The sequence below is a fragment of the Diplotaxodon limnothrissa genome, linkage group LG3, assembly GCF_057381915.1.
Source record: "Diplotaxodon limnothrissa isolate DT_005_m linkage group LG3, D_limnothrissa_male_GT1.1, whole genome shotgun sequence".
Lineage (NCBI taxonomy): Eukaryota > Metazoa > Chordata > Actinopteri > Cichliformes > Cichlidae > Diplotaxodon > Diplotaxodon limnothrissa.
The window spans coordinates 24010216-24037051 of NC_140598.1; the positions used below are offsets into that span (position 1 = coordinate 24010216).

The 26836-nt window shown below is 42.3% G+C and overlaps 3 protein-coding genes across 3 annotated transcripts; all 3 read right to left on the reverse strand.

Moving 5' to 3' along the window:
- Positions 1-2592: 2592 nt before the first annotated feature.
- LOC146635046 (hyaluronan and proteoglycan link protein 1-like) lies at positions 2593-4905 on the reverse strand. Its single transcript, XM_085345131.1, has 3 exons — positions 4836-4905; positions 3560-3880; positions 2593-2741 (listed from the first exon to the last, which is right to left on the reverse strand). The coding sequence occupies exons 1-3, from the start codon at positions 4903-4905 to the stop codon at positions 2593-2595; spliced, it is 540 nt and encodes a 179-aa protein (XP_085201257.1).
- A 5060-nt stretch (positions 4906-9965) lies between these two features.
- LOC146635047 (CD276 antigen-like) lies at positions 9966-17348 on the reverse strand. Its single transcript, XM_085350016.1, has 5 exons — positions 17279-17348; positions 14668-14991; positions 13151-13471; positions 11573-11899; positions 9966-10160 (listed from the first exon to the last, which is right to left on the reverse strand). Exons 1-5 carry the CDS (start codon positions 17346-17348, stop codon positions 10090-10092), a joined length of 1113 nt encoding a protein of 370 aa, XP_085206142.1. The 3' UTR covers positions 9966-10089.
- A 2612-nt stretch (positions 17349-19960) lies between these two features.
- LOC146635048 (uncharacterized) lies at positions 19961-25925 on the reverse strand. The gene is made up of 15 exons (XM_085345016.1): positions 25800-25925; positions 25166-25341; positions 24862-24980; positions 24578-24766; positions 24498-24510; positions 24390-24456; positions 23616-23776; positions 22504-22621; positions 22218-22393; positions 22016-22130; positions 20734-20839; positions 20530-20633; positions 20357-20434; positions 20144-20226; positions 19961-20017 (listed from the first exon to the last, which is right to left on the reverse strand). Exons 4-15 carry the CDS (start codon positions 24742-24744, stop codon positions 19961-19963), a joined length of 1245 nt encoding a protein of 414 aa, XP_085201142.1. The 5' UTR covers positions 24745-24766; positions 24862-24980; positions 25166-25341; positions 25800-25925.
- Positions 25926-26836: the final 911 nt, after the last annotated feature.

Genomic DNA, 26836 nt, shown 5'->3' on the forward strand with positions numbered 1-26836 from the left:
ACTATGGGCTCAAATTGTGCTCATAAATATTTTTGCGTAGTTGTGAACTGAGTTTTGTAACCATGTAAACAAAATATCTCGAAATTTTATGTTTGTGCATCTACAGATGAGAATTTGTGTGTGATTTGTGTTTGTAAAAAACTAAAGTTACACAAAAGTTACAATTTTTTTGTTAAGGTATGTTTACTACAAAGAAAACGACCTGTGAAACTCTGCGCTCAAGTTTCCTGCTTGTGTGTGAGTTTCAACTTGCAAGTACAAATTTTGACCCGATTTTTCGTCCTTTCGGCTGATTGGTCAATGTCATGTCAATCACAAATTTAACAATCCAATCAGAACAAATGGGTTTGGCTGTAGGAGTGGTGCTTTACTGAGCTGCAACCCGTCCACTCAGGGTCAGAGGGGCAGGAGAAACAGGCTGGGGTCCAGGAATGTCTGTAAAACGAGAGAAGAAGGTTATTAGGAGAAAGCACTAAGAATTACTTGGCCAGCCGGAGCTACACTGATGGTAGTTAGCACAATGATCCAACGAAGAAGCAGACTCTCCTGCGTTCTTAAGTAGTGTGAGAGGGGCATCACTCATGATGAGAAGCCATTGGGTGAATATGGTAGATGGCCACAGGTTATAATCCAGAGCTTAACTTCACACAGCTTAGAAGAGGACGAAACATAGCCACAGGGCTATTGTCAACACACCAGTGGAAGCTGGGGGTCATCCGAGGGTATCTTTTGTACTTCCATCACATAGAATGAAGTCCAACTTGGATTTAGCAAAACTGACCTTCCTCTCACATTTTACACACCTTTTAGACAGGTTCCACATTGTTATCATAGCAACAAATGCATCCTTCATTTCCACGCATTTGAAGGATGGGTCGGATGTATCCTTCATAGCCCAAGCTATCCCAGAATTCATAGCGCAACCCAGCCAATTCCAGCTTCAACAATGGTGGCCGCTACTTAGTTTCAATATTACTCTTATTACGGTTTGTGCGTCATACTTTTAAGATATTTAGACGAGAATGTAGCTGTGTAAACTTCAAATATCTGCTCGGTTTATCAAGACATCACATATTTGTAAAAGTGCTTCGACGTTTTCGGAGACGTCTGTTACCCACCAGCTCGATAGCTAGAAGAGAACACATTGAGGGCACATTGTTTTCAGATCCCCGTGGTGAATTGTTACCCAGGTTAAACATAATATATAAGTCACTCAGACAACTTAAAATGTTATTGTTTGGCTATTTCCAGTGTTTTATTTGTTCCTGAGTAAATTGGTTCAGCTGAGATTAAAGTTATAGTTTTCACAGCTGAATAAACTTCAAACAGAAAACTGATTAAACAGAAGTGTAAGATGGTAGAGAACGTACTCCAGTGTCCTGTTGTATTTTAGCAAGCGAGGAGCAGACGGCCGAGTTTATTAAACTCCACCGAGACAGCTGGTGACACAAATCTGAAGGCTAGACCGTCCCATTTCACAGCCTTGCACTTCCAGCCTTCTCGGTCTTCAGAGGACATGGACGATGTAGACTGAGAAGGCTGCGTCCTCTGGGTTTTGGGACATAGCTAGAATCTTTGTCCACATCTCCTATTTTTCTCAAAATGACAGTAATAAATTACATTACTTTGACATTTTTTTAAATCGTACAAAAACAATTTGCTATGATTGGCAGCTTAAATTTACTACAAGTTGCATTTACTGAAAAAATGTGTTGCAGGGCTGGTTTTGATCTTTACAGCTCAGTTACAGCACGGCCAAATGTTCTGTGGCACAGACGTAGCGCTGAAGTCACTCCACACGAAGGAAACACAGATGAGCCCTGTGTGGGCCAAAAAACACAGATACTGTATGTGATTCATACTAAAACACATCAGGGGTGTCTCATTGTTGAATCGGCTGACCTCCATTCATTACCATCGAAACCCACTGCAGGTAACTGTCTACAAAAAACAATTAATACATTCAGTATTTTTTGTCTGTCCTAAATCATCTGTTTTGATTTACAAAAGTATAAAACTGTATGATTCTGAAAGATCTAATTTCGCTGGTTCTTATATAGTGAGACTCATTCACCCATTTCCACACCCACGTGTTTTCTGTGTGGAGCAGCTTGATGTTTGTATCTTTCCCAAAGACTTCTCAGAGTGCAGACTGGAACACTCAGGGGTGAAACCACCAACCTTTCAATTAGTAGACAACCAGCTCAACCTCTGAGCCACAGTTAGCCCAAAAACATTCAACAGGACACACAGAGTAGAAAAGTCAGGAAGTGTTGTTTAATATAATATTGAAATACAGAGCTGAGGTTCAACAGGATGACTGGTGATGTTAGGATGTTTTCTCATTCATCATGTTGATCAGATTTAATCTTGATAACATGATAAGAATTAAGCATGATTAACTATTATCAAAGGAAACAAAAGTATAACTTTAAACTTTGTCTGTTTATATCATCTGAGTCGCTGTTCTGCTGTCAAGTGTGATGATGATGTCCAGCATGACATTGATTATCTGTATTTCATCATGTTTGGTGTCAGCACTGAGAGTTTAGAGCACCAGCTGAAGACTCGGTTTAGAGTTTAGCAGACAGTCTAGTCCTGATCATCGGGAGGCTGGAAGGAATCCGGACTCTGTGGCTTTTGTTTTCTGCAGAACGATAAACCAGCAGCAGCAGCCACACCTGCAACTATCAGGCCAACTATCACTCCAATAGATCCAGTTCCACCCGGTCCTGATCCATCTGCAGGTGAGAAACAGGTGTGAGGTGTCATGTCTGGGCCAAAAAAACAGAGATACTGTATGTAATTCATACTAAAACACACCAGGGCCGAACAACATGTTGGTCCTGGACCAAGCTCAACACTGGAGATCAACAGAGGTCCCCCCATAAGCCTTTGAGGAAGATTCGGCCGACCGCCATCTGGGTCTGCACAGCCTGTTCTCCACTGCATGTGGTGATGACCCCAGTTTTTCTCAACCATCTGTCCCAGTTGCACCTGATCCTGTTCCAGTTGTGCTTGTTCTATGATCCCCGTTACATGTATGGGGCTGCAATGGGCAAGCTACACCATGTGGACCAGCAGGCACAACTACTCAGTGTTGAACACTTGTTCTAATGTTTTAGGGAAAAAGGGGGCAGTGCTTACATTCAATCTTTGGTTTGTATTTGTTTCCTCCTGAAAACTAGGAATTAGTGAGTGGTCAAAGGAGCTTGGAAAGAAAAGCGTCGGGACTTGTTTAAGTTGTTTAAGCTCCTTAGACTACGATGACCTGGATGACTGAGAACCTTCACAGACGAATCAGTGAGTGTTATTCCCGGCCACTATACAGTGATAACCATTATTACATCTTTCCCACTGTGAAGCACTTATAATGTTTGTGTGTCCCCCGACCACTGTTAGGTGACCAAAATAGGAAAGTTTAAATGAAGTGTAACATTTTCACTTTCCAGCATGTTTTCAGTGAGATATAGATTCTCTGCTGGGGGATAGAGGAAGCTGTACCTTACTAAAAACCACTGAATGAAGTTTTACAGAAAAATCTGAGTTACTCACTCACCTGGAGAAATTCTCAGATTGATGGTGATGTTTTTCCATGAACGTGTTTCTGCTATTTTAACACGACACTTGTATGTTCCAGAGTCAGCAGTGGTCACTTTCTTCACAATCAAAGACGCGTCTCCATCCTTCATCCCTCTGAGAGCCACTCGGTTCTTATATGATGGATGCTGGTTGTTTGGAACAAAACGCCCATCCTGGTACAAAAAGACATTTTTCTGTCCCAGGCCAGCTGTGCTCCACTCTACAGCTGTGATCTTATTGGTAACTCGACATGGAAGCGTGACGTCCTGTCCAGACTCGGCTGTGATGTTTATCTGGACTGAAAGAGGAAACAACACAGAGCAGAGAGGTTAAAGGTCAACATGCAATTATAAGCAGAATTATTTACTTTAAATATTTGTTTATGTCTTTTAACATTTGGATGGATTTAATTAATGTTATTGTCTTAAAGCCCAGCAGAGGCCTGTACTATAAAGTACTATACTATTATAGTACTACTATAAACCAGCTTTGGGTTCGAGGTTTTCTGTGCTAGGAAGTTGGTTCACATCTTATAACAGTGCATTGCCATGGTAACTTATTCTGTGAACCTGCTCCTGATCAGATAAAATCCAGATTAGAGATCTTGATGTATAAAATAAATCTATGAACCAATAATGTTTTATAAGAGTTAATATCTGGTTGAAAACAAGATGCCTGCACTTCACTTGTGGAGCTCATGTTAAATTTGTACATAAACTAAGTTTAAATCCTGTTTTTGTATTTAGTCTTAAACAGCACAGAATCTGCATTCAATCAACATTTTTCATTACCTGACTGATTATCCTGATTTCCATTATCAGAGTAAATAGATGGGACAGACATGTTGTTGTTATCACTTCACAGAACCAGGCGAAGGTCATTTTAGCCTCATGCTAAACATGCAAAGTGTCAGAAACTACAAGATGTTAGCTTCCACAGAACAACAACATGTGCTGATAATAAGTGAACATAATGTGTGAGAGAAAGCAGCCTCTCATTATAAGACACTGTGAGTCTCTGCATGCTGCCTTTATGGAGCTACAGCTGTTTGTATTCACTGAACAAAAAGCTTTGTAGCTGCATACTGACTCCTGACACACGTTACACTTCTTTGTCTCTGTCACAGCTGGATTACAGATGTTAACTCCACACAAACTGCACCCAGCCTTGTGTCTCCTCCACACACAGACAGTCTACTTTACTCCTCGTTTTCTCAGAAAGGCATTATGTTAGTTTCTAACAGTAAATCTCACCTGCAGAGACGAACACGAAGATGCTGTAAAACAGCAAAGTTGAGTCGAGCGAGACACTGACAGCAGACATTTCTTAACTCCACCCTTCAGAGTCAGAGAGAGAGAGACGTTAGGCTGCGCACCGCTGGTCTGAAAGGCTCTTAGCACATAAACCGTACGTACTAATTTACTTACTCGGGTTTCATATGTGATCGTTTGTATGCAGGACTTAGTTTTAGGGCTGAAAATGAATCTGAAGAAATCCTGTTTTTCCCTCTCAAAGACTCACAAACTCCTGGCATCCCTGTTAGAAAGAAACCTAAATATTTGAGAGTAAATGGTTGAGAAAATTTAATTAAAAAAATCTGCCAACATTTTAAAATTTTGTCCCTGAAATAAAAAAAAAGGTAAGTGTGGTTGCTGAGAGAGATCTGTCCTTAAATGGACTTTGGCTGATCTGTTTGTTCTGTTAAAGTTTGATATACTTTGATTTTATATGAAATAGAAAATTTAAAAAAGAAATGATTTAAAACTCTTGTAAGTCAAAACATGATGGTGGACTAAAAGTTTACGTCTTTCAGTATTACAAAATTACTGTTATTTAAAAAAACAACTCGCTTTTAATCTGATCGGGTGAGCTAAATTATGGCATAAATGTGATGATGAAATTAAAGAGCTGGCCGGAAAGTCGCCCAGTATTCATGAGAAAGCTCCTCAAGCGGACTGTTGCTTCTTTGGGACGATGATGGACTCTTTGAAGCACGTGGGAACCACTGCTTGGGCCAAGGAGAGGTTGAAGATCTCCCGGTGCTAGCTGGTCAAAGCAGGCTCTCAGGACCCGACCCCCTTGCATCTGGTCCTGCTGCCTATAGCGTTCAGTCTCCTGAAAGCTTTCCTGCTCTGTGATGATAAAAGTGCTGTTGTCACTGGTGCACTCTGAGACACAGAACTGTACAGAGGGGTCTGACAGCATGAATGAAGATACTGTCATTCTTTGTGTTGGACTGCCATCTTGTGTTGCAGTTAAGAATGGTTTTTAATCTTTAAATGCACCGTGCATTTTGTGCATGCTTACACAATTAGAGTGATGAAACTCCATAAAAAGATTTGAGACAAGTAATATTAACTGTATTTATCTTGTACTGATGCTTTTTCAGAAACCACATCTACTCCTCGTGCACCGTCACATAGCACATGAAACTTTCTCTTGCACGTAAATCTCTGGATGTTAACTGTCCCTTCTGACTTAGGATAATTGCAGTAACACAATCCAGTATTAATTGTGTGTAAATATTTATTAACAAGGTGAAGTTGAAGATGACACAGGGTGTAGGTGAGGAACTTTACATTATTTACTCCTTGCAGCACGAGTTAAATTAAGGAAAGTGGCAAACTTCACAGTTCAGGATCAGAGAGAAATATCTACACATCAACTACACCACCGGGCAAAAGTTTTAGAAACATCGATGGATTTCCACTTATTTATTTATTTATTGCAGTTCAAGTCCAATGACTAGCTTGAAATGGTACAAAGGTGAGTATTGAACTTCCACAACAAAAAAGGTAAGGTTACCCAAAACTGAAAAATAATGTACATTTCAGAATTATACAAAAGGGCCTTTTTCAGGGAACAAAAAACGTGTTAAAATTTAAAGCTGTTCTGCTGTAATGGAGGTCGATCAAGCCGTGAAAGCTGGTGCTACTAACTCCTACAGGTGTTTCAACTTTTCTGGATTTCTTCCAACCCTCTGTCTGCATAAAAGTGCTGGAACATACTGTGGTACCACACCCATGAGCATCAGTGAACAGTACTGCAGAAAGTAGTGTGCTGCTATAGAAATGGTGAGAAAAGGGCAATTAACAATGGAAGAGAGACAGACCATCATAACACTTGTAGAGTATGTTCATACAGAGAAATTGCCAAGAAGAGCACAGATTAATCACGGTCATAGCAAGCCTCAGTTTCAGCTTTGAAGGGAAGACTTTGAGCTGCAGGATTGACAGGATGAGTTGCAGCAGGAAAGCCACATGTCAGGATAAGACACTGGATTGCCTGGGCCATGAAACACCACCATTAGACTACTGAAGACTGAAAGAAGGTTTTTGGACTGATGAATCAAAATTGTAAATCTTTGGTTCATGCAGGATCTTTGTACGACGTTGAGTAGATGAACAGATGTTTCCACAGTGTGTGGCATCAACCAGGTGATGGTCTGCGGCTGTTATGCTGGATCCAGGATTGGTGACTTGTATAGAGTGAGACGCACAGCAGTGGGAGCCGTTTTGTTTGTTTACTAAAAAAGCTGATCTCTGCATGAGGATCAGTTTGTTTGGTTCACAAGTTCTTACAAACAGCTGAAGCTGAAGCTCCAACACAAAAACACTCACTGACTCTGAGATTAGAGCTCAGAAATTCATGTGTGTTTGTAACACAGTTTGACTTCAAATTTTTCAGAAGGAATTCGGGAGAAATATCTGTCATCTAAAAAGATTTAATTGCCTTTGGCAGGTGAAATTACAAGTACACAAGGCCGAACCCCAGTCTGTCTAGAAACATATGAACACAAAAACACACCCTGCATAGCCTTGATTATCTAATGTTATCCTTCAGCTTATTCTAAGGCTCGGTTCAGGACATCTTTATTCTTTAACCAGAGACTGATAGAAAACTATTATCAGTGTATGTGTGAGCATGCAGCAAAGACTCTCTGCGTCCACTCTTCAGTACTTCAGCCCAGTCTTAGCACCGGAAGAAGCTCATGATCCTCAAAACACAGAGTGCCAACATGTTTATGAGCACATTTTCATTGTGTACATATTCAAATAATAAAACAGCTTTATTGAATTCTTTTATAAACAATTTATATTTTTTCAACCCTAACAGCCAGAGTCTGAACATTAATCATCAGACATGTTAGACGTCTACAGTCGTCTGCTGGGTGTTCAGGAGAGTCCTGACTCATCATGATTTCAGTCACAGACCAGCTCTTGGGGGGAAAGAGGCTGTTCATCCTCTGGATGATTATGAGTGTTAGAATGGCGTCGTTTTCTTTTGTAGATCAAAAATCCAACAACTAAAACAACAGCAGAAACACCGATGATCAGTGCAACAGATCCTCCTGTCGGACCTGCAGGTGAGAAACAGCTGTGAGGTGTCAGGTAGGCGACGAGTGAAGAACAGAATCTCTTTCTTTGTCAAATAGATTAGGTTAAAAAAAAGAATAAAGGGTGAATAAAGAATGACAATTTGGACACTCTGCATTTGAAGTATTTCAATACTGCCAGAGCTGATAAGAGGATTTATATTTATGGGGAAAAATACCATTTAAATTTCCCATAGGGTTAGGAGACATAAATGTCTTTGTTTCTGCTCTAACCAAACAATGCTGCTCTACAACTCTAGACTACCAGCCACAAAGACAACAGCTGGAGAAACATCTGTCTACCTCTGACATCCACCAGCTCATCCATACAACAAACACACATCAACAACCAGGAAGCAGCTTCACCTCTGATCACACACACACTCAACTCTACTCACTCACCTGGACGATCAGTAACTCTCAGACGTACGTAGCTGATATATTTCCATGAGCGTGTTTCTTCCATAAAGACACCACACATGTATGTTCCACTGTCAGCAGGCGTCAGATCGTTCACAATCATAGACATGTTTCCATCCGTCATCTGTATGTCCAGGAGATCCACCCGGTTCTTAAAAGACCGATCCTGGTTGTCTCGTTCAAAATTCCCATTCTGGTACGAAAGAACATGTTCACCTTCCAGACGAGATCCCATCCATTTTACACCTGTGATGGAGTTGTTGTTGTTTGAACTTTGACATGGCAGAGTGACATTTTGTCCAGACTCAGCTTTGATGTTCATTTTCTGACCTGAAAGAGGAAACAACACAGAGCAGAGAGGTTAAAGGTCAAAGTACAATTATGATCAGAATGATTGACTTTAAATATTTTGTTTATTTCCTTTGACATTTGAGTTTTTAGTCATGTTGGATTTAATGAACCTCTGAACATCCAGCAGGTCACCAGTGACCCACTGAGGGGGAATTTTAGCCTCATGCTAAACATGCAAAGTGTCAGAAACTACAAGATGTTAGCTTCCACAGAACAACAACATGTGCTGATAATAAGTGAACATAGTGTGTGGCTCTCATTATAAGACATGGTGATGGGTGATCTGGCAGCAGAGAGCGGGACAAGAAATGGGCAAATAGTTCAAACTGTGAGTGCACTTTATACACATGTATGAAAAGAAGTAATGATTGCCTTTGTGTGTTTGACTGTCTGCTAACCAACTAGTATAGTATCATAGTATTGTAGCACTTTTTTTTCTAATATCTCTCTAATACATTTTTCTTCCTGAAGTCTATGTTTCACAAAAACTCTTGAGGCATGCTCAGTCATCCAGGTGACTAAATCCCCAAAAGTTGATTCTGTTCATCTGGATGTTGGTTACCAGAGATTTCGTCACTCATCCGAGACACTTGGATGAGTGACGAAATGTTTCTCCCACTGACAACATCCAGATGAACAGAATCAACTATTTGGGGTGTAACAAAAAGCTTTGTAGCTGCATACTGACTCCTGAAACTACAACACATTACACTTCTTTGTCTCTGTCACAGCTGGATTACAGATGTTAAGGCCACACAGATATGTGTCACCTTCATATGCACAAACATAATCAATATTAAAATTACTCTAAGAAGAGGCTTCAAGGAGACGTTTGCTACGTTGGACTGTAGGACCATCAGAAATGTGTGCAGTAACAAAACAGGCAGCACTGAAAGCAGCTCTAAGTGTTTGTGTTGTTCAATGATTTGTGCACAACAACAACAATGGGACCTCTCTCATCCATCAGTCACCATGTGGACATTTTTCTTACAGACGCCACAACTTTAACATCCACCAGCTCATCCATACAACAACAAACATCAACAAGCAGGAAGCAGCTTCACCTCTGATCACACACACTCAACTCTACTCACTCACCTGGAGGAACGACAATCAGATAGTTGTTAATGAGCAATTTCCACGAGCGCGTTTCCTCCATGAAGACACGGCACATGTATGTTCCACTATCAGCCGTGTTCGCATCCTTCAGAATCAAAGACACGTCTCCATCCTTCATCTGTCTGTCCTGCAAAGTCAGACGGCTCTTAAAAGATGGATGCTGGTTGTCTGGATTTAAATGCCCGTCCTGGTACAAAAGGACATATTTATCTCTAAGGTCAGCCCTGCTCCATTTTACACGTTTACTGTTGTTTTGGAGCTCGACATGTCAGAGTGACTTTCTGTCCAGACTCAGCTGGGAGGATTTTGTGTTCTGAAAGAGAAAACAAAACAGAGCAGAGAGATGTTAGTTGTTTATTTACTTTTGCATCTGAGTTTAGGGCCTTGTGGTGGTATGGTAGTTATCACTTTTGCCTCTCGGAAAAGTCCTTGGTTCAAATCCATGATCTACTCTTTCTGTATTAGCCCTGTAACAGACCGGCATCCTGTCCAGGCTTCACCTGCTACTAACTCAGTATCTGTGATACAGTCCAGGCCCAATAACCTTGGCTTAGTTAAACAGAAGGAGATGGATTGAAGTTTTTTGCCATTTTTTCTTTCATTCATGTAAACCTGCTAGCATCCACCAGATCATCAGTGTAGCCTCATGCTAAACACAACAGCTAGCGGACCTCAGAAATCCACAGCAACTGGGCCTCGCCCACCATAATGGTATGTAAGAAGGATGAGATATACTGTCTCTGCATTGTTGGCTATCCACTGGGCCCAGTAGCAGTTTTTGATACAGGCGACATGGGCGGTTGCCCAGGGCGGCATAGTGGTGGGGGCGGCAAAAAAAAGCCTGACATCATGCCGGCGGATTTTGGGGATGGCATAGGCACTGATCGGTTTTCTATCGCCCATTTGCTGGGAGTAAGGGCACCCTCCGTTGCTCAGCTCAGCAAAAAAATGGAAAAAAAGAGGAGGCGAAATAAGCAAAAGATGCCCTTTAGGCAGGCACAGATGATGACAGTCTGTGCTGGCTAAAAAAAAAAAAGAACATAGAGCCTGAAGGACAGTTATCTCGGTGGCTGCAGAAGCTGACCTAATACACACTGGTCGATTGGTGTATTGCACACTGATGTTTATAGTCTTTCAGAAGACATTGCGACCAGTCCTGCCCATGCAAACAGCAGGATCCCTCCAGGCACCAAGGGAGTACTAGTCATCAGGCAGTCCGGTGCAATTTGGACTCTGAAAACAGGTCCCTGCTGCATTTTGTTTTGGACCTTGGATGTCTACAGAGCTCAGAAAGAAAAGCGTCTGGACTTCTTTAGTTGCTTGAAGACGTTTCACCTCTCATCCAAGAAGATTCTTTAGCTCTAGAGTCAAATGGTGGAGAGTCCCAGATTTAAACCCTGTGAGAGAGTCACAGAAGAGGGAAAGTGGACCACCTAATGATCCTCTACGTAATCACATGAGCCAAGGTGTGAAAACAGGTTCATCAGCCAAGGTTTCGGGTGAGCTCAACCTAACGCCACCCTATCATGTGATGCCTTAATGCTCACTCACATCCTGGGCCATCTGACCTCAGGAAATCACATGACAGGGTGGGGTTCGATTTGAGCTCACCCGAAACCCTGGCTGATTTTTATCAGCATGTTTTCAGTGAGATTCTCTGCTGGGACTGCTGAATGAAGTTTTCTGAATGATTTACAGAAGTTTACAGTTACCTTGCTCACTCACCTAGAGGAACACTGAGGGTGATGGTGATGTTTTTCCATGAACGTGTTTCTGCTATTTCAAAAAGACACTTGTATGTTCCCGAGTCAGCAGTGGTCACTTTCTTCAGAATCAAAGACACGTCTCCACCCTTCATCTGTCTGTCCCGCAGAGCCACTCGGTTCTTATATAATGGATGCTGGTTGTTTGGAACAAAACGCCCATCCTGGTACAAAAAGACATTTTTCGGTTCCAGGCCAGCTCTGCTCCACAGTACAGCTGAGATCCTATTTGTAATTTGACAGGGCAGAGTGACGTCCTGTCCAGACTCGGCTGTGATGTTCATCTGGTCTTAAAGAGAAAACAAGACAGAGCAGAGAGGTTAAAGGTCAACATGCAATTATAAGAAGCATTGTTTACTTTAAATGTTCTTTATTTTCTTTGACATGTTTAGTCCCCATGTTAATGTCTTAAAGTCCAGCAGAGGCCTGTACTATAAAGCAGCTTTGGGTTGAGGGTTAACACTGGGTTTTCTGTTCTAGGAAGGTGGTTCGCGTCTTATAACATCCAGTGCATTGCCATGGTAACTTTCACTATCTTAAGTAGCTAACTTAAATTATGCTTTGAACCTGCCCCTGATCTGATCTGCTCCTGAACCTGATTAGATCCAGACTGAAACATCAATCAGGTTCCACAGAACAAAAACGTGCTAATAATAATTGAACATAAAGCAGTCCTCTCATTATAACACACTGTAAGTCTGTGCATTCTGCTCTACAACTCGAGACTTCCCGCCACAAAGACGACAGCTGGTGGTTGTCTGTCGAACCCAGACATCCACCAGAGGCCTTTACTTCATCTCTCTGCAGGGAGAGGCTAATGTTTTCAGTAGCCTCTAAAGTCTTTGTGTTTCCCTAATAAGCATCAGAAGCAAATAATATATATATATGTACAACTTTCCCACATTTTGTCACATTACAGCCACAAACATGACTCAATTTTATTGGAATTCCACGTGAAAGACCAACACAAAGTGGTGTACACGTGAGAAGTGGAATGAAAATCATACATGAGTCAAAAACATTTTATTTATAGATAGATAGATAGATAGATAGATAGATAGATAGATAGATAGATAGATAGATAGATAGATAGATAGATAGATAGATAGATAGATAGATAGATAGATAGATAGATAGATAGATAGATAGATAGATAGATAGATAGATAGATAGATAGATAGATAGATAGATAGATAGATAGATAGATAGATAGATAGATGTGTGTATACTTGTTCAAGCCACTGCATGCATACAGAACAGGCCTGTGTTTGAATTCAGTTTTAATATTCAATCTTTATTCGCAAATGAAAAAATGGAAATGTAAGTGTTGCAGGAATTGCATTAACTCATATGTGATGAAAGCTCAGTGGTTTGTGGTGTGTGCGTGAGCGTAGGCAACGTTTTCTTTACAGCATGTTTTCAGTGTTGAATAGATTATCTGCTGGGAGAATACAGAAAGCTGCACCTTAATAAACCAATGAATGAAACACAAACTCCATGCCAGATTTACAGAAAAATCAGAGTTACCTTACTCACTCACCTGGAGAAACTTTCAGATTGATGGTGACGTATTTCCATGAGCCTGTTTCTGCTATTTTAACACGACACTTGTATGTTCCAGAGTCAGCAGTGGTCGCTTTCTTCAGAATCAAAGACGCGTCTCCACCCTTCATCCCTCTGAGAGCCACTCTGGTCTTATATGATGGATGCTGGTTGTTTGGAACAAAACGCCCATCCTGGTACAAAAAGACGTTTTTCTGTCCCAGGCCAGCTCTGCTCCACTCTACAGCTGTGATGTTATTTGTGACTCGACATGGCAGAGTGACGTCCTGTCCAGACACAGCTATGATGTTTATCTGGACTAGAAGAGGAAACAACACAGGGCGGGGAGGTTAACGGTCATCGTACAATTATGAGCAGAATTATTGACCTTTTGTTTAATTGTTGTTTATTTCTCCCCTGTGAATTGAACACACTCGCATAAGACAAGGACTTTCAGAATAAAACAGGAAACTAACAGACAGAGGACCAGACAAAACACTGAACTGAACAGACAGACTCACGAGCAGACACAGTGACACCATGGACAGACAGAGGGAACACAGGCAGGTATAAAACAAAACTCTAACACACAGCACACCTACACACAAGACATAACAGAATAAACAAGAATATAGAATAATATAAAGAGTCCTCAGACTCGGGACCATGACAGAAGGTGGTTTGCCTCTTTCAAGAGTGCACTGCCATGGTAACTAGTGCTAACGTTTAACTAGCTAACTTCACTTATGCTGTGAACATAACCTGCTTTGGATCAGATTAAGATCCAGATTAGAGATCATCAGGTTTGAAACATCTATGGACCATTCAGTTCTCCAGAAAATAAATAGCATAACTACTCCTGGATGATCCCTCAGTCCTCTCCGTGCAAAGAATGGGAGGGTCTAATTTTGTTTTGTTTGTTTGTAATTGGGTCTAATGTCTTTGTTTCCCTGATGAGCATCAGTAATAAATAATAAATAATGTCAAATTTTAGATTCAACTTTATCCTGTGATTTTCTATTTTTCTATTCTGTTAGAGGCAAAGACATTTTAAAACAGTTGTAGTGGTTCTAAAAGTGTTAATATCTGATCGAAAACAAAGTACCTGCACTTTGCTTGTCGAGCTCATATTAAATTTTGACAAAGACAAAGTTTGAATTCAGGTTTTGTATTTAATCTTAAACAGCACAGAGTCAGTATTTAATCAATGTCTTTTTATCCCCTGACTGATTATCCTCACGTCCAATGTCAGTTTGAATAAACTCAGCATACCCTGGATGTTGATATCACTTCCTAGAACAGGGCCCAGGTCACTAAGGACCATCTCTGGGTAAATTTCTGCCTCATGCTATATTCGCAAAGTGTCAGAAACTACAACCTGTTAGCTTCCATAGAACAAAATCATGTGCTGTCAACCTCTGACATCCACCAGCTCATCCATACAGCAAACAAACATCAACAACCAGGAAGCAGCTTCACCTCTGATCACACACACACTCAACTCTACTCACTCACCTGGAGGATCAACTCTCAGGTTGATGATGGTGAACTTCCATGAGCCTGTTTCTCTCAAAAAGACACGACACTTGTATGTTCCAGAGTCAGCAGTGGTCGCTTTCTTCAGGATCAAAGACGCGTCTCCATCCTTCATCCCTCTGAGAGCCACTCTGGTCTTATATGATGGATGCTGGTTGTTTGGAACAAAACGCCCATCTTGGTACAAAAAGACATTTTTCTGTCCCAGGCCAGCTCTGCTCCACTCTACAGCTGTGATGTTATTTGTGACTCGACATGGCAGAGTGACGTCCTGTCCAGACTCGGTTGTGATGTTTATCTGGACTGAAAGAAAAAACAACATAGAGCAGAGAGGTTAAAGGTCAACATACAATTATGAGCAGCATTACTTTAAATATGTTGTTTACTTTAAGTAATTTTAACATCTTAACATCCATCAGTGTCCTGTACTATAAAGCAGCATTTGGGTTCATTGTTAACATTGGGTTTTCAGTGCTAAGAAAGTGGTTCGCATCTAATATGAGTGTATCACCATGGTAACTTATGCTAACTTTTAACTAGCTAGCTTATTGTTACCTCACCAGATCCACGGCCCCGATCCATAGTAAGGAGCGCGCTGTCAAGTGACGCACTTCAAGGACAGCTTCCCGTCTCAAATCTCTGATTTTCTGCATTATTCATTGGCTTATTACCCACCAGTCTACTGTTGTGTACACCGCTCTTGGCCGCTGTCTTTTATTTTTAAGGCTATCTGCTATAAAAAGCCAGGCCAGGAAAACCTCATTCATGTTTTTCTGTGTTTTATTCTCAGTTACTTTGACACAAAGGCATCTGCTGTGATGTTCCCACGTCTGATGAAGTCTCACATGTATCAGTACTGATAAATGATCAGAATTATAATATTTCTGACTGTCTGAGGCAAAAATGAATCGAATCAAAACCTTGTGAATCAGAATCAGAATGGATTATAGAAATCAGTGATGATACCCAGTCCAAGTGAGTAGCCTAGGCCTGACAGAAGTGGATGTAGCTGTGGGTAATAGGAAAAGATGAAAAGAACTATTGATAACTTTTTGGTTAAGGCCTGGTCCGTCTAAAATTCATAACCAGTGCTCTGACACAGAGCCACTAACCTCTGAACGCTAGATAAAGCACAGTGTATCCAGAAAACACACCATAAGCCGTGATAAATGCACTGCCCAAGTGTCCCCTCTCCCCATTGCCTTTCAGCAGCATGCAACAGCAAACAGGTCGTCAGAGGAGTAGTGATGTTTCAGTTGCGAACGAAACAGCTCTTAGAGCCGGATCTTTGAAGTGAACGACGCAAGCCGGGGTTTTTTTTTTTCTCTCACCCTCTCTCTCGCACTTTTTTTCCGCTTCACTCTGCACGCGAGCCTTGTGCTTATGGATTCAGAAAGTTTATTCATGCAGGCCCATATGACAGAGAATATGCATCTTCTTTTTGTTTTCATATTTTAACTTCATATTTAATTGCGTTGTGGTTTGCAGTGTTTTGTATTGTTTCACTTTAAACTGGTTTAAAAGGAAAAAGCTGAAAATTTATATGAGTGCTTGTGTATAAATACACAAACAACACACATATGCTTTCAATTGTGTAATTTAAGTGGTCTGGGCAGCTCTGTTTTGGAAGTTCAGTTGACGCTAGAAATGTGTTTTGGAGTTTGCACGTGCTTTGTCTATATTTATACATAAACATATATAAATAAAACCACGGTATTTTTTTACATTAGTAATTCCTTTTGTGCATAATTTTATATTGTTGTTAATAATGAATTAATTAAAGCAACAAAACCAACTGAATAGACGGTTGGGAGTCGGAAGAGTCGGCTCTTTTTAGTGAGTCGAGCCGAAAGAGCCGGTTCTCTAAAAAGAGTTGGAAATCCCATCACTACAGAGGAGGCCGATATCATGATTAAGTTTAATATTGTCTACAATATTGCCAAAGAATTTCAAAGCACTTTAAGCACAAAATTGTTAATTAATCATTTACAAGTCAACACTGTCTGTATGGACATCAAATTCCCCCCCAAAGAAGTGCACATGTAAAACTGCGGTGTTTGTGTTTCCTGTTATGTTTCTTCGGTAGCTACTCGTAATCCCTTTCCCCCACTCCCTTCCTCTCTCTCTCTCTCTCTCTCTCTCTCTCTCACACACACACACACACACACACACACACACGGCGAGGGCGGGCCGTCCCGCACATCCTCCCCACAGCCCGGAATACATTTCCCTCAAGGGAAGGGCATAACATTGTGAACTGTGAACCTAGCCAACTTCTGCTTCCACAGAACAACAACACGTGCTCGTGAAACGTGAACATGTGTGAGAGAAAGCAGCCTCTCATTATAAGACACTGAGTCTCTGCATGCTGCCTTTATGGAGCTACAGCTGTTTGTGTACACTGAACAAAAAGCTTTGTAGCTGCATCCTGACTCCTGACACTACAACACATCACACTGACACACACATTACACTTCTTAGTTTCTGTCACAGCTGGATTACAGATGTTAACTCCACCCAGCCTCGTTTCGTCTTCGTCTACTTTACTTATCGTTTTCTCAGAAGGGCATCATCTAACAGTAAATCTCACCTGCAGAGACGACCACGAAGACGCTGAAAAACAGCAAAGTTGAGCCGAGCGAGACACTGACAGCAGACATTTCTTAACTCCAAACTTCAGAGTCAGAGAGTGAGAGTGATGTGACGTCAGGCTGGCTGGACCCGAGCCCACCAATCTCTGGACAAACAAACGTTACGTAGTAATTTACGTCCTCGGGTTGTGATGGTTTGAGCAGCTGTTTGTAACGAATCTGACTAAATCAGTTTTCCCCCTTTAAAGACTAAATTATTGGCATATTTGTTACAGAGAAACTTATATTTGGGAGTAAATGTATGCAAAAATTTAATTAAAAAAAAAAAACTAGACACCTTTTAAAATGTTGTCCCTGAAAAAATGTGTTGTGTAGTTAATGAGAGATGTTTACTTAAGGCCTGTTTGTGTTTCCTTATTGGCAGATAAAGTTTGATTTGGAAAAATTAACAAAATATATTTTTTAAATCTTGTAATGCAAAAAAGAAAAATGATGGTGGACTAAAAGCTTTATGTTTCTTAGTGTTAAATAATGTTACTTTTAAAAAACAGCCACCTTTAATCTGATCAGTTGAGCAACATTATTGCATAAATGTGACGAGGAAATGAAAGTCGCCCAGTTTTCATGAGAAAGCTCTTCTGGCTCAGTTCCAGTGTGAGAGTGTTCACACTCAGCCTGTGAGGGATCAGGGCTGTCACATACAGACATGCTGAGGCCTTTAAGTCTGCATTTATGATGAATTTGTCTAATGAGAATTACCAAACTTAGATCATAAACCATGAGGAGACACGTGGTAGTTCAGATATTGAAGAAACTCTCTTTATCTTTATTCAGACCTTTGTTCTGCTCTACACTCTGCTGCTCCTCTTTCTCTGTGTTCATGACATACTTACACCAGAAGCTCGGTGGGAACAAAAGCAGGGAAAAAAATCCATTTGTAGTGAGGATTGTTAAGAAAAGAGTTCCTGCCTGCATACTGTGCAGGTCAGAGGATGGAGTCAAGCAAGCCAACAAATAACATTTTGTGTTGAAAGCAGAAAAACTAGAGATCAGAGTTACAGCTGAATATTTTCTACCTGCTTTGTTTTCATGCTCAAAGCCACAGATGCTGTCTGTTGTTGCACTCTCTCTCTGTCTTTCTGCTCTGAGTCAATGGAGCTCACCCAGCAGTCTGAGTAATGACAGTAACCATTAGAATATATTGATGCCATTACACTTTGGATCTCAGCCTTTAAGTGGATGGATGGACTACACTGATCTTCATTCACAGAAAACATTCACAGTACCTCTCACACAGATAACCTTCTTACACTCTTAAATGCTGTTGATGGAGGAGAAGAAACCGTCCACAGCTTTTCCACATTTGAAGCTCTGCAGGAAACCCTGACAGCAGCTTTTTAGCTCCAAAGCAGGTTTAGCTCAGGTGCAGAGTGTTGGTGACTCTGCCCGTGGACACAGTTATTTCTGCAGGTGACCTTGTTACAGGTGCATTTGGAGGAGACTCAAAGCTTTGTGGCAGGGAGTTTACTGCAGACTGCAGCATGTTTAATAGCAAGCATGATGTGAGCCTGATGTGGCTGATAGCTGCTTCTAGCAGTCTTCATGTATGTGGAATGAGAGGGGAGATGTTATCAGGACCAGTTGCTGATTGGACGTCTCAAAGCTGTGAGCGCAGCGCTGAAACTTTGTCCTGTAGCTCTTCACTCAGTCCTCACCCTGAGTGTTTAGAGCCCAGCCCCACATATTCCTGCTCCTCAGGAATTCTGGGATTTGGATGAAACACAGCTAAACTGACCTGAAGCTAAGGGGGAGGAGCCACAATACAAGCTGCATCCAGCCAATGGGTGCACTGTTGCCCCTGAGCCCATGGATGTGCAGAGGGTCACATGTTTAGTCCCATTTGTAGAAATGTGTCCATGATGAAGACAAATGCAGTCACACAGCTCTGCAACAGCACAAATCACTTTGATGGAGTTTGTTTGTGCTGCTCTCAGATCTGTACAACACTGACATGTGTGTCAACATGCTGCAGACTCACACAGATGTGCCGTGTTAGCTTCATGTGTCCATCTATCACAAACATGCTGCTTCTTCTAACAGGAAGGACTCCTCAGCCGTGTCCACAGCAAAGTAGAATCAAGGCTTTAACCAGGCTTTTATTGTGAAACACTGAACATGTGGAAAAGTCAGCCTGAAAGTCAGAGAGAGAGTGGGCAACGATCCCACAGGAAAAGAATGAAAGAGAGAAGACACATCCAGGGAGAGATGGAAGCAACATGTAGCAGCTGATGAAGATGGTCAGACAGGTGGGCTGGGCACACAGAGGACTTTATGATCTGGTTCTCAGCTTCACCTCTCCATCGCTCTCCCCACGGCTACAGTACAGGTGAGCTGACACATCCATCAGTGGAGGCTGTGGTGGAGCAGCAGCTGAAGCAGGTTCATTCGTGTTGATGGTTTACAGGTTTCCTTGGTCAAAGGTCACTCAGACCTTTGACCAAGGAAACCTTTGAGATTCAGCTCTGTGATTTCACCTTCTACTGATGGAGTGTAGACCACATCACCTTCACAGAGGACGACCACACAGTCGCCCGTGTGCAGGCCGATGAGTTTAGTAGCCAGCGACTGAAGATGTTAGCGTAGCTTACCAGTGACAGGAGCCAGTGGGTTTTCCCAGCTGATCATGATGGATGCATCTCCCACTTCCTCCACTTCTTGCTCTTTGGGATCATCAGCTTCTATGAAACAAACGTTGATGCATGACACAAACTGTATTTCAGTCTGGCTGCACTTATTTTTAAAATTAAGATGACGAGGAATAAAACCAGAAATGGAGTCAGAACATAGAGTACGAGTGTTCGCACCTGTTGTTTGTCAAGTAGTAAGAATGAGGTTGTCCTCGCCTCCCTCAGTAACCTCGCAGACATTAACAGTGTACCAGAGGTAGCTGTGCAGGACACATCTGACAGAAACAAATCTGTGATGAGCAGGAGAAGTTGTAATCAGGCAAGATTTCAACACACAACACTTTTGAACTGAACTTGTAAATGTCTGAATCTGCCCCTGCCAAGAACAACAGGTGCTCAATGAGCCCGTACTCCACTCTGAAACCTGAAACTGTGTCCAAGGCTGCTGCAGGTCATATCGCTCACAGACTACAGGACAAACAGAGAAAGTCAGAGATTCGTTACTCAGGACAGTCTCATACATGCATTCACTGAGGTGACTCACCCAGCTTCTCTTAACTTACACGATCCATAAGTGGTGGTGAAGTCAAAATTCATACCAGAGATGGTGTAGGAGTTTAGATGGCCAGGAACTGCCACCTCTCTCCTCGGGCTGTGAGATAATTGACTGAGAGACAGTTTACAGGCTGAAATTATTACACATGAAAAAAAGACATTAAGTTTAGCCCAATCATGGAAGAAGAGGAAACAAATCTAAAAAAACAAACCCTTTCCACTCTCCATTTAAGGATGTACTGGGTGATGATCCACTGAATAGGGAGTCTGGTTGGCTTCCTGATTCTGTGATGATCACCTGGACGGGACGGGGACCACCTGAGACAGAGACACAGGAGTAGAGACAGCTGCTTTACCACTGAGGAGAACAGTCACATCGGTTCTCCAGAGTGGGAAATCATTTTGTTAAACCAGTAGCTTTACATAACCCAGTTTAACAGTGAGTGGGTGTGTGGGAGGATTTTCCTGAACAGAGCAGAGAAAAAGGTGAGATCCCAGCACAGTTTCCACCTTAGTTTACGATTTTTCCTGTTTCTCAGAAAGAAGTTAAAAAAAGTGAAAAACACTTTAAAAACTGACACCAGTATAAAGCTTGTAGTTCTCTTACAGTGTAATCTGACATATAAAACTTATTCTTCCACCATGAACAGCTTGTGTTGCTATATAGTCTCTTTTCCATCCAAGAAACATGTTTCACTGCAAAATTAAGCATCAAACTTCACTATATTCACCCAAACAGTGAGACTGCTGTTTGTAGATTACAGCTCAGCGGTGAAACACAACAGTGCTCCGCAGACTGTTCACAAAGCTGAGGACAAATTAAAGAGAATCAGAAACGTTTAAAGCAGCAGATCAACGGTAAAATACACACCTGCCAAGAACAGCCTGCAAGTGCAAACCTTAATGTGGCAGTGATATCAGACGCAAACATTACCGTGTACATCATTACACGCTGCCTACAAACACTCAGTTTACCTGCACAGCTCCTGTTACAGCTGCACTTTGAATCTCGAGTCAGAATTATTTCACAATCAGAATACTTTATTAATCCCTGAGGAGATTATGCGAGGGAAATGGGGTTAAAGGGGGAGACTGCTGCAGACTTTGGGAGAGCAGCAATAGCTGTAGCTTGTTTGATGTACTACAGCACCACCATGTGTTAGAAATGAGTCATGGCAAAAAGCAGACTTCAGGGTTGTCTGAGGTGCAGTTTGACCTGAACTTTACAAACAGAGAACGACTTCACACAAATCTCTGGATCTCCTGATCAGACACGGTGCAGGCTTCACCTTCAGGTGTACAGTCTGTGTAGGACGGGGCTCCACGAGTTACAACAACAAAGGATGTACCACTAAAAGCATGCACTGTGTATCCATGTATCTTCAGTAGGGTGGATTTCATATCAACACTGTGTGCACACCTCACTTTGTAGTTCTTCTAGTGTGAATTTATGAATAAAAGTGGAAAAAGTTCAACAAACGCAGTCAGATTTACCTCCAGCCTGCATCTGCACCCCGGGGGTCATGTGGATGAACTCTGGCCTCTCTGTGAGCTTGGAGCCACAGATAAACCCCATCACAGAGTCCGAGTGCTCCTCTGCCATTTGCACCTGTGAAACACAAAACAGCTGTAAGCTGAAAAGAACACAAAGCACATGTAAACAAACTGAGAACAAGTCCCACACAGTTGTGCTCACCGCAGCCTTTGTGTATTCACCAGCAGCCAGGGTTCCCTGGCAGCTCATCTGAGCTATGAGCAAACAGCCTCGGCCCAGAGGCTTTCCTACAGCGCTCAGACCTTTCACCACTCCCGGCCCCGGAACTGCGTGGGCATTCACTATGTGGGACCAGGAGGAAATCTGGTACAAACCACCTGGAGAAAAGACAGAAGATCACAGCGTTCAAATACTTTGGATATAAACAACATGATTTTTAAGTTATCCTGAATTTACACGACAAAAAGAAAGTGTGAAATCGTCTCACCATCATACTGACGCTTGACTGTGTTCCCGATGTCAGCAAACTTGCGATCTTCAAAGATGAGGAAGTTGTGTTTCTCTGCTAAGGCTTGCATGTTCTGAATGAAGGCTGATGTGTAGTCCTGTAACACATATGGAAAAAACCATCATCTTGTTTGTTACATGTACAGACTCAAGGTTTGAGTTGACCTGCCATCTTCAGAAGTTTTCTGATGACTCTGCGGTGGTTGGATGCATCAGCAGGGATGATGAGACAGAGTACCGGGCTGTGGTCGACTCCTTTGTCACGTGGTGTGAGCAGAATCATCTGCAGCTCAACGTGGCAAAGACCAAGGAACTGATCGTGGACTTCAGGAAGACCAGGAAACACTTGACCCCTGTTTCAATCCAGGGGGTCAGTGTTGACATTGTGGAGGACTATAAATACCTTGGAGTACACATTGACAATAAACTGGACTGGGCTAAAAACACCACAGCACTTTACAGGACGGGCCAGAGTCGTCTCTATTTTTTGAGGCGACTGAGGTCCTTCAACATCTGCCAGAAAATGCTGAGGATTTTCTATGAGTCTGTTGTGGCCAGTGCGATCCTCTATGCTGTTGCATGCTGGGGGAGCAGGCTGAGGGTCGCAGATGCCAACAGACTTAATAAACTGATCCGTAAGGCCAGCAATGTTGTGGGGATGGAGCTGGACTCCCTCAAGGTGGTGTCGGAGAGGCGGATGCTGTCCAAGATAAAGACAATGTTGGATAACACCTCCCACCCACTCCATGACATGTTGGTCAGTCACAGGAGCTCGTTCAGTGAGAGACTGAGATTACCGAAAAGCACCACTGAACGACACAGGAAATCATTCCTGCCTGTGGCCATCTCCCTGTACAACGCATCCACTTAACACACTGTTTGCTGCTACAACTACACGTTTCTTTTCCAGCTATTTATTTATGAGTGACTTATGTATGTATGTATGTGTATATATGTATATATTGTACTATTCTTAGTTAGCGTATTGTCTGTCTTGTCTTAATGTTGGTTTATAATGGAGCACTGTAACAAAAAATAATTTCCCCCAGGGATCAATAAAGTATTCTGATTCTGATTCTGATCCTGCTGTACCTCCAGGATGTCTGCATGGGTCTTCAGCATGCAGATCTTTGGACCGAGCGACTCGGCCAGCTGCAGCAGCTCCTCGCTGTTGGTTACATCAGCAGACACACAAAGGTTGGACTGCTTCTCCTCCATAATCTTCAGCAGCTTTGATGCTAGAAGGTAAATGTCTGCAGATAAAAGAAGGAACAAATGAAGAAGGAACAGAAAATGAGAAACCAAAGAAAACACCACCAGTCTCTGTTTGAACTTTAAATAATTAAATTAGGACAGATGGTTTGAAAGAGGAGTGAAAGAAGCCATCTATGTCCACTGTGAGCGACCATCTTTGAACAGAGGCGGTGGTTTACGATACCAACTCTCTGCCATCTATAATCCAGTTTTGAGATCCCTTCCCAGACGCCTTAACGCCCACTCACATCCTGGGCCATCTGATCTCAGGAATTCGCATGATAAGGTGGGGCCAGGTTTCACAATGAACTCACCCGAAACTCTGGCTGATTGGGACCCACACCCAGTTTCCCACCTTGGCTCAGGCGATTAGAGGATCATCAGGGGGTCCTTTTGTCCCTCTTTGGGGGGAAACTCCCACTAGGTTTATATCTGGGACTCTCCACCATTTGACCTTAGAACTGAAGAAGCTTCTCGGATGAGAGGTGAAACGTCTTCAAGTAACTTAAAGAAGTCCAGACGCTTTTCTTTGCAAGCTCCTTTGGCTACGATGACCTGGATGACTGAGAACCTTCACAGACTTTAAATAATTAAAGTTTTAAAACTACATACTTCCTAACTCGGCTCTTTCTGAATAACTAAGCTCCAGCTTCTTACTGGCAGGAGAGTCGCTGCCATTCTTGGGGCTGAGAGAGAGTGAAGGTGACAGAGTTACTGTACTGATTTTTTGTTCCTGGATTGTGAAGCAACACAAATAAACACATGAGCCCCACTGAGGGAAAAACTCTGTAAAGTTGTACCAGAAAGTGTTGTTGTCCCGGATGAACTTGTGGACACTCTGGGAGGTTTGGGCGTCGATGCGTTCGGCTGCCTGCAGCACACGGAGCAGCTGAGACATGGAGATGATGGGATGGAGCTTGATTCCCTTTGAAGCCAACATCTCCACACCACCTTGCTCTCTGTCCATTAGGACCACTGCATCCGTCACCGTGAATAAAAACATGTCAGAGGTCATTCTTGTGTGCTGCTGCTCTTGCTGACATCAGTGCAGCGTAACGATCGTATCTTTGCTGTAACGTTAGATTCTGGACCTTCTTTGCAGAGCCCTTCAGCCGTCTCCAGGATGCTGGTGCCGCTGGTCACCGTGTCCTCAATGATCAGGCACGTGTCCCCCTGACGCAACGACCACCAGCCGTTTGGTTGCTGAAGCAGAGTTACAGAAGGCAAATTACGAGTCCATACTGAAGGACAAACTTCCACTTATTCTCAAACTGGGAAATATTAAACAACAATATCACAGACACAGTTAACTATCTGACTGCACTGGATACCTGTGGGTACAGCCTGAAGCATCAGGCTTTTCAAACATGTGGACTAAGTCTGTTAGCCTTTTGAAAATCAGTTGAGGGCAGCTCACCATAGTCTTTGGCCTCCTTCTGCCTGATGACCAGGGGCAGTTCATACCGTGAGCAGGTCACTGTGGCCAAAGGCAAGGCTGTGTAAGGAACACAGAGTGGAACTGCAGCCCCTCTTCTTCCACTCGCTCGTAGATGAGACTCGCCACCTGGAAGAAAAAAATATATTAGAAGAGAAAAATGAGCACAGTTTAGAGTGATGTGCTGCAGATGATGAACTTTTAATAAAATGTTCATTAAAAAGTTGATACATTTAGATGATCAGCTGTTTAAGGCTGGATAGTTTGAACTGCTCATCCTTATCTTATCCTGAGTGACCTGAAGAGGAGCTGCAGAAAGCTGCTGATTCATTTAAACATCATTGAGGCTTGAGTGAGTGATTAGCTGCTGACAGGTCCAGTCTGATCTGTTTGAACTGCCTCACGCTATGTGAAAGGAGGAGTTCCCTGAAACTCAACCATTAATGTTACACAGGAGCTGACGAGTGCCTACACAGACACATTTGCCTTCAGAAAGTGCATCCAGCAGACGTTTCCTGTGTCCGGTATCGCTTTCAGCTGTTCTGAAGTCAGTATGCTGTGCAGTCATGAAGGCAGCACGTGGTTACCTGGTGCGTGAGCGCGGGGTGGGACACGAGCACCCTCAGGTGGATATAAATGGGTGCCAGCAGGCCGCTCTTCAGCTTGTATTCTCCAAACTTCACTCCGTTCACGTCGTGGAGCTTCAGGATTAAACTGTCAGTGGAAGCGCTACCTGGAAGCCTTGCGCCAAATGTTTCAGAATAAAAGCGTCAATGTATGTTTTGAGAGCATTTAATGTTTACAGATAAAACGTCGCGTAGGTCAGTGAGCATGTGTGATGAAGCCTGGTAGAAAGAGTTGTTGTTTGTGAAAGTTAAAATAAGCTGATGGCAGACATGTTTCATTAACACCTCAACATAAAGAAGTGCTGAGGGGTGTTGGCAATGAATGTGAGACAGAGATCAGTGGATGAAACCATCAGAAGCTCATGTTCTGCAAAAAGAGAATACGTTTTTGTTTTCTGAAGCTATTCTGGACATTTTTAAAGTCTTCAGCATGAAGTTGTTGTTCATCGTACTGTGAGGTTACAGGCTAGACTGCTTAATAATGGCCTCCAAGTTTAACCTGACACTTTTATTCATATTTACTTCATATTTGTATTCTGTGTCTCCAAAGTCAGAATACAGTTACATTTTAGTGTCGCTGATTTGCAAAACAAAAGCTAAACTCGGTTCAGACGTGAGTTACAAGTTACAAAACAAAGATCTCAAACTAAAACCCACGTTCTCAGTCTGTCCCAATAAGTAAACACAGTGAAGCTCTGCTGTAAGTCTTTCTGACTGAATAAAGTCATACAAAGACAAACTTGCATTATGCAGCATTTTATTCAGATTGCAACTAATCCATGTTCAGATGTTTTTACGTCTGTTCTACTGTATTCTACTGGTTACACTTTTATTTTTCTTGATAAGAACTGATTTATGCTGAGGTACATCCTTATACTATTCAATGTGGAACAACAATATAACTCACTGATTTTCCATGTTGTTGTTGTAAACAACAGGAGGAGATTCATTGTCTGTGTTTTTGCCATGAGCGGCTGAGTCTTTGTGTGAATGCATGT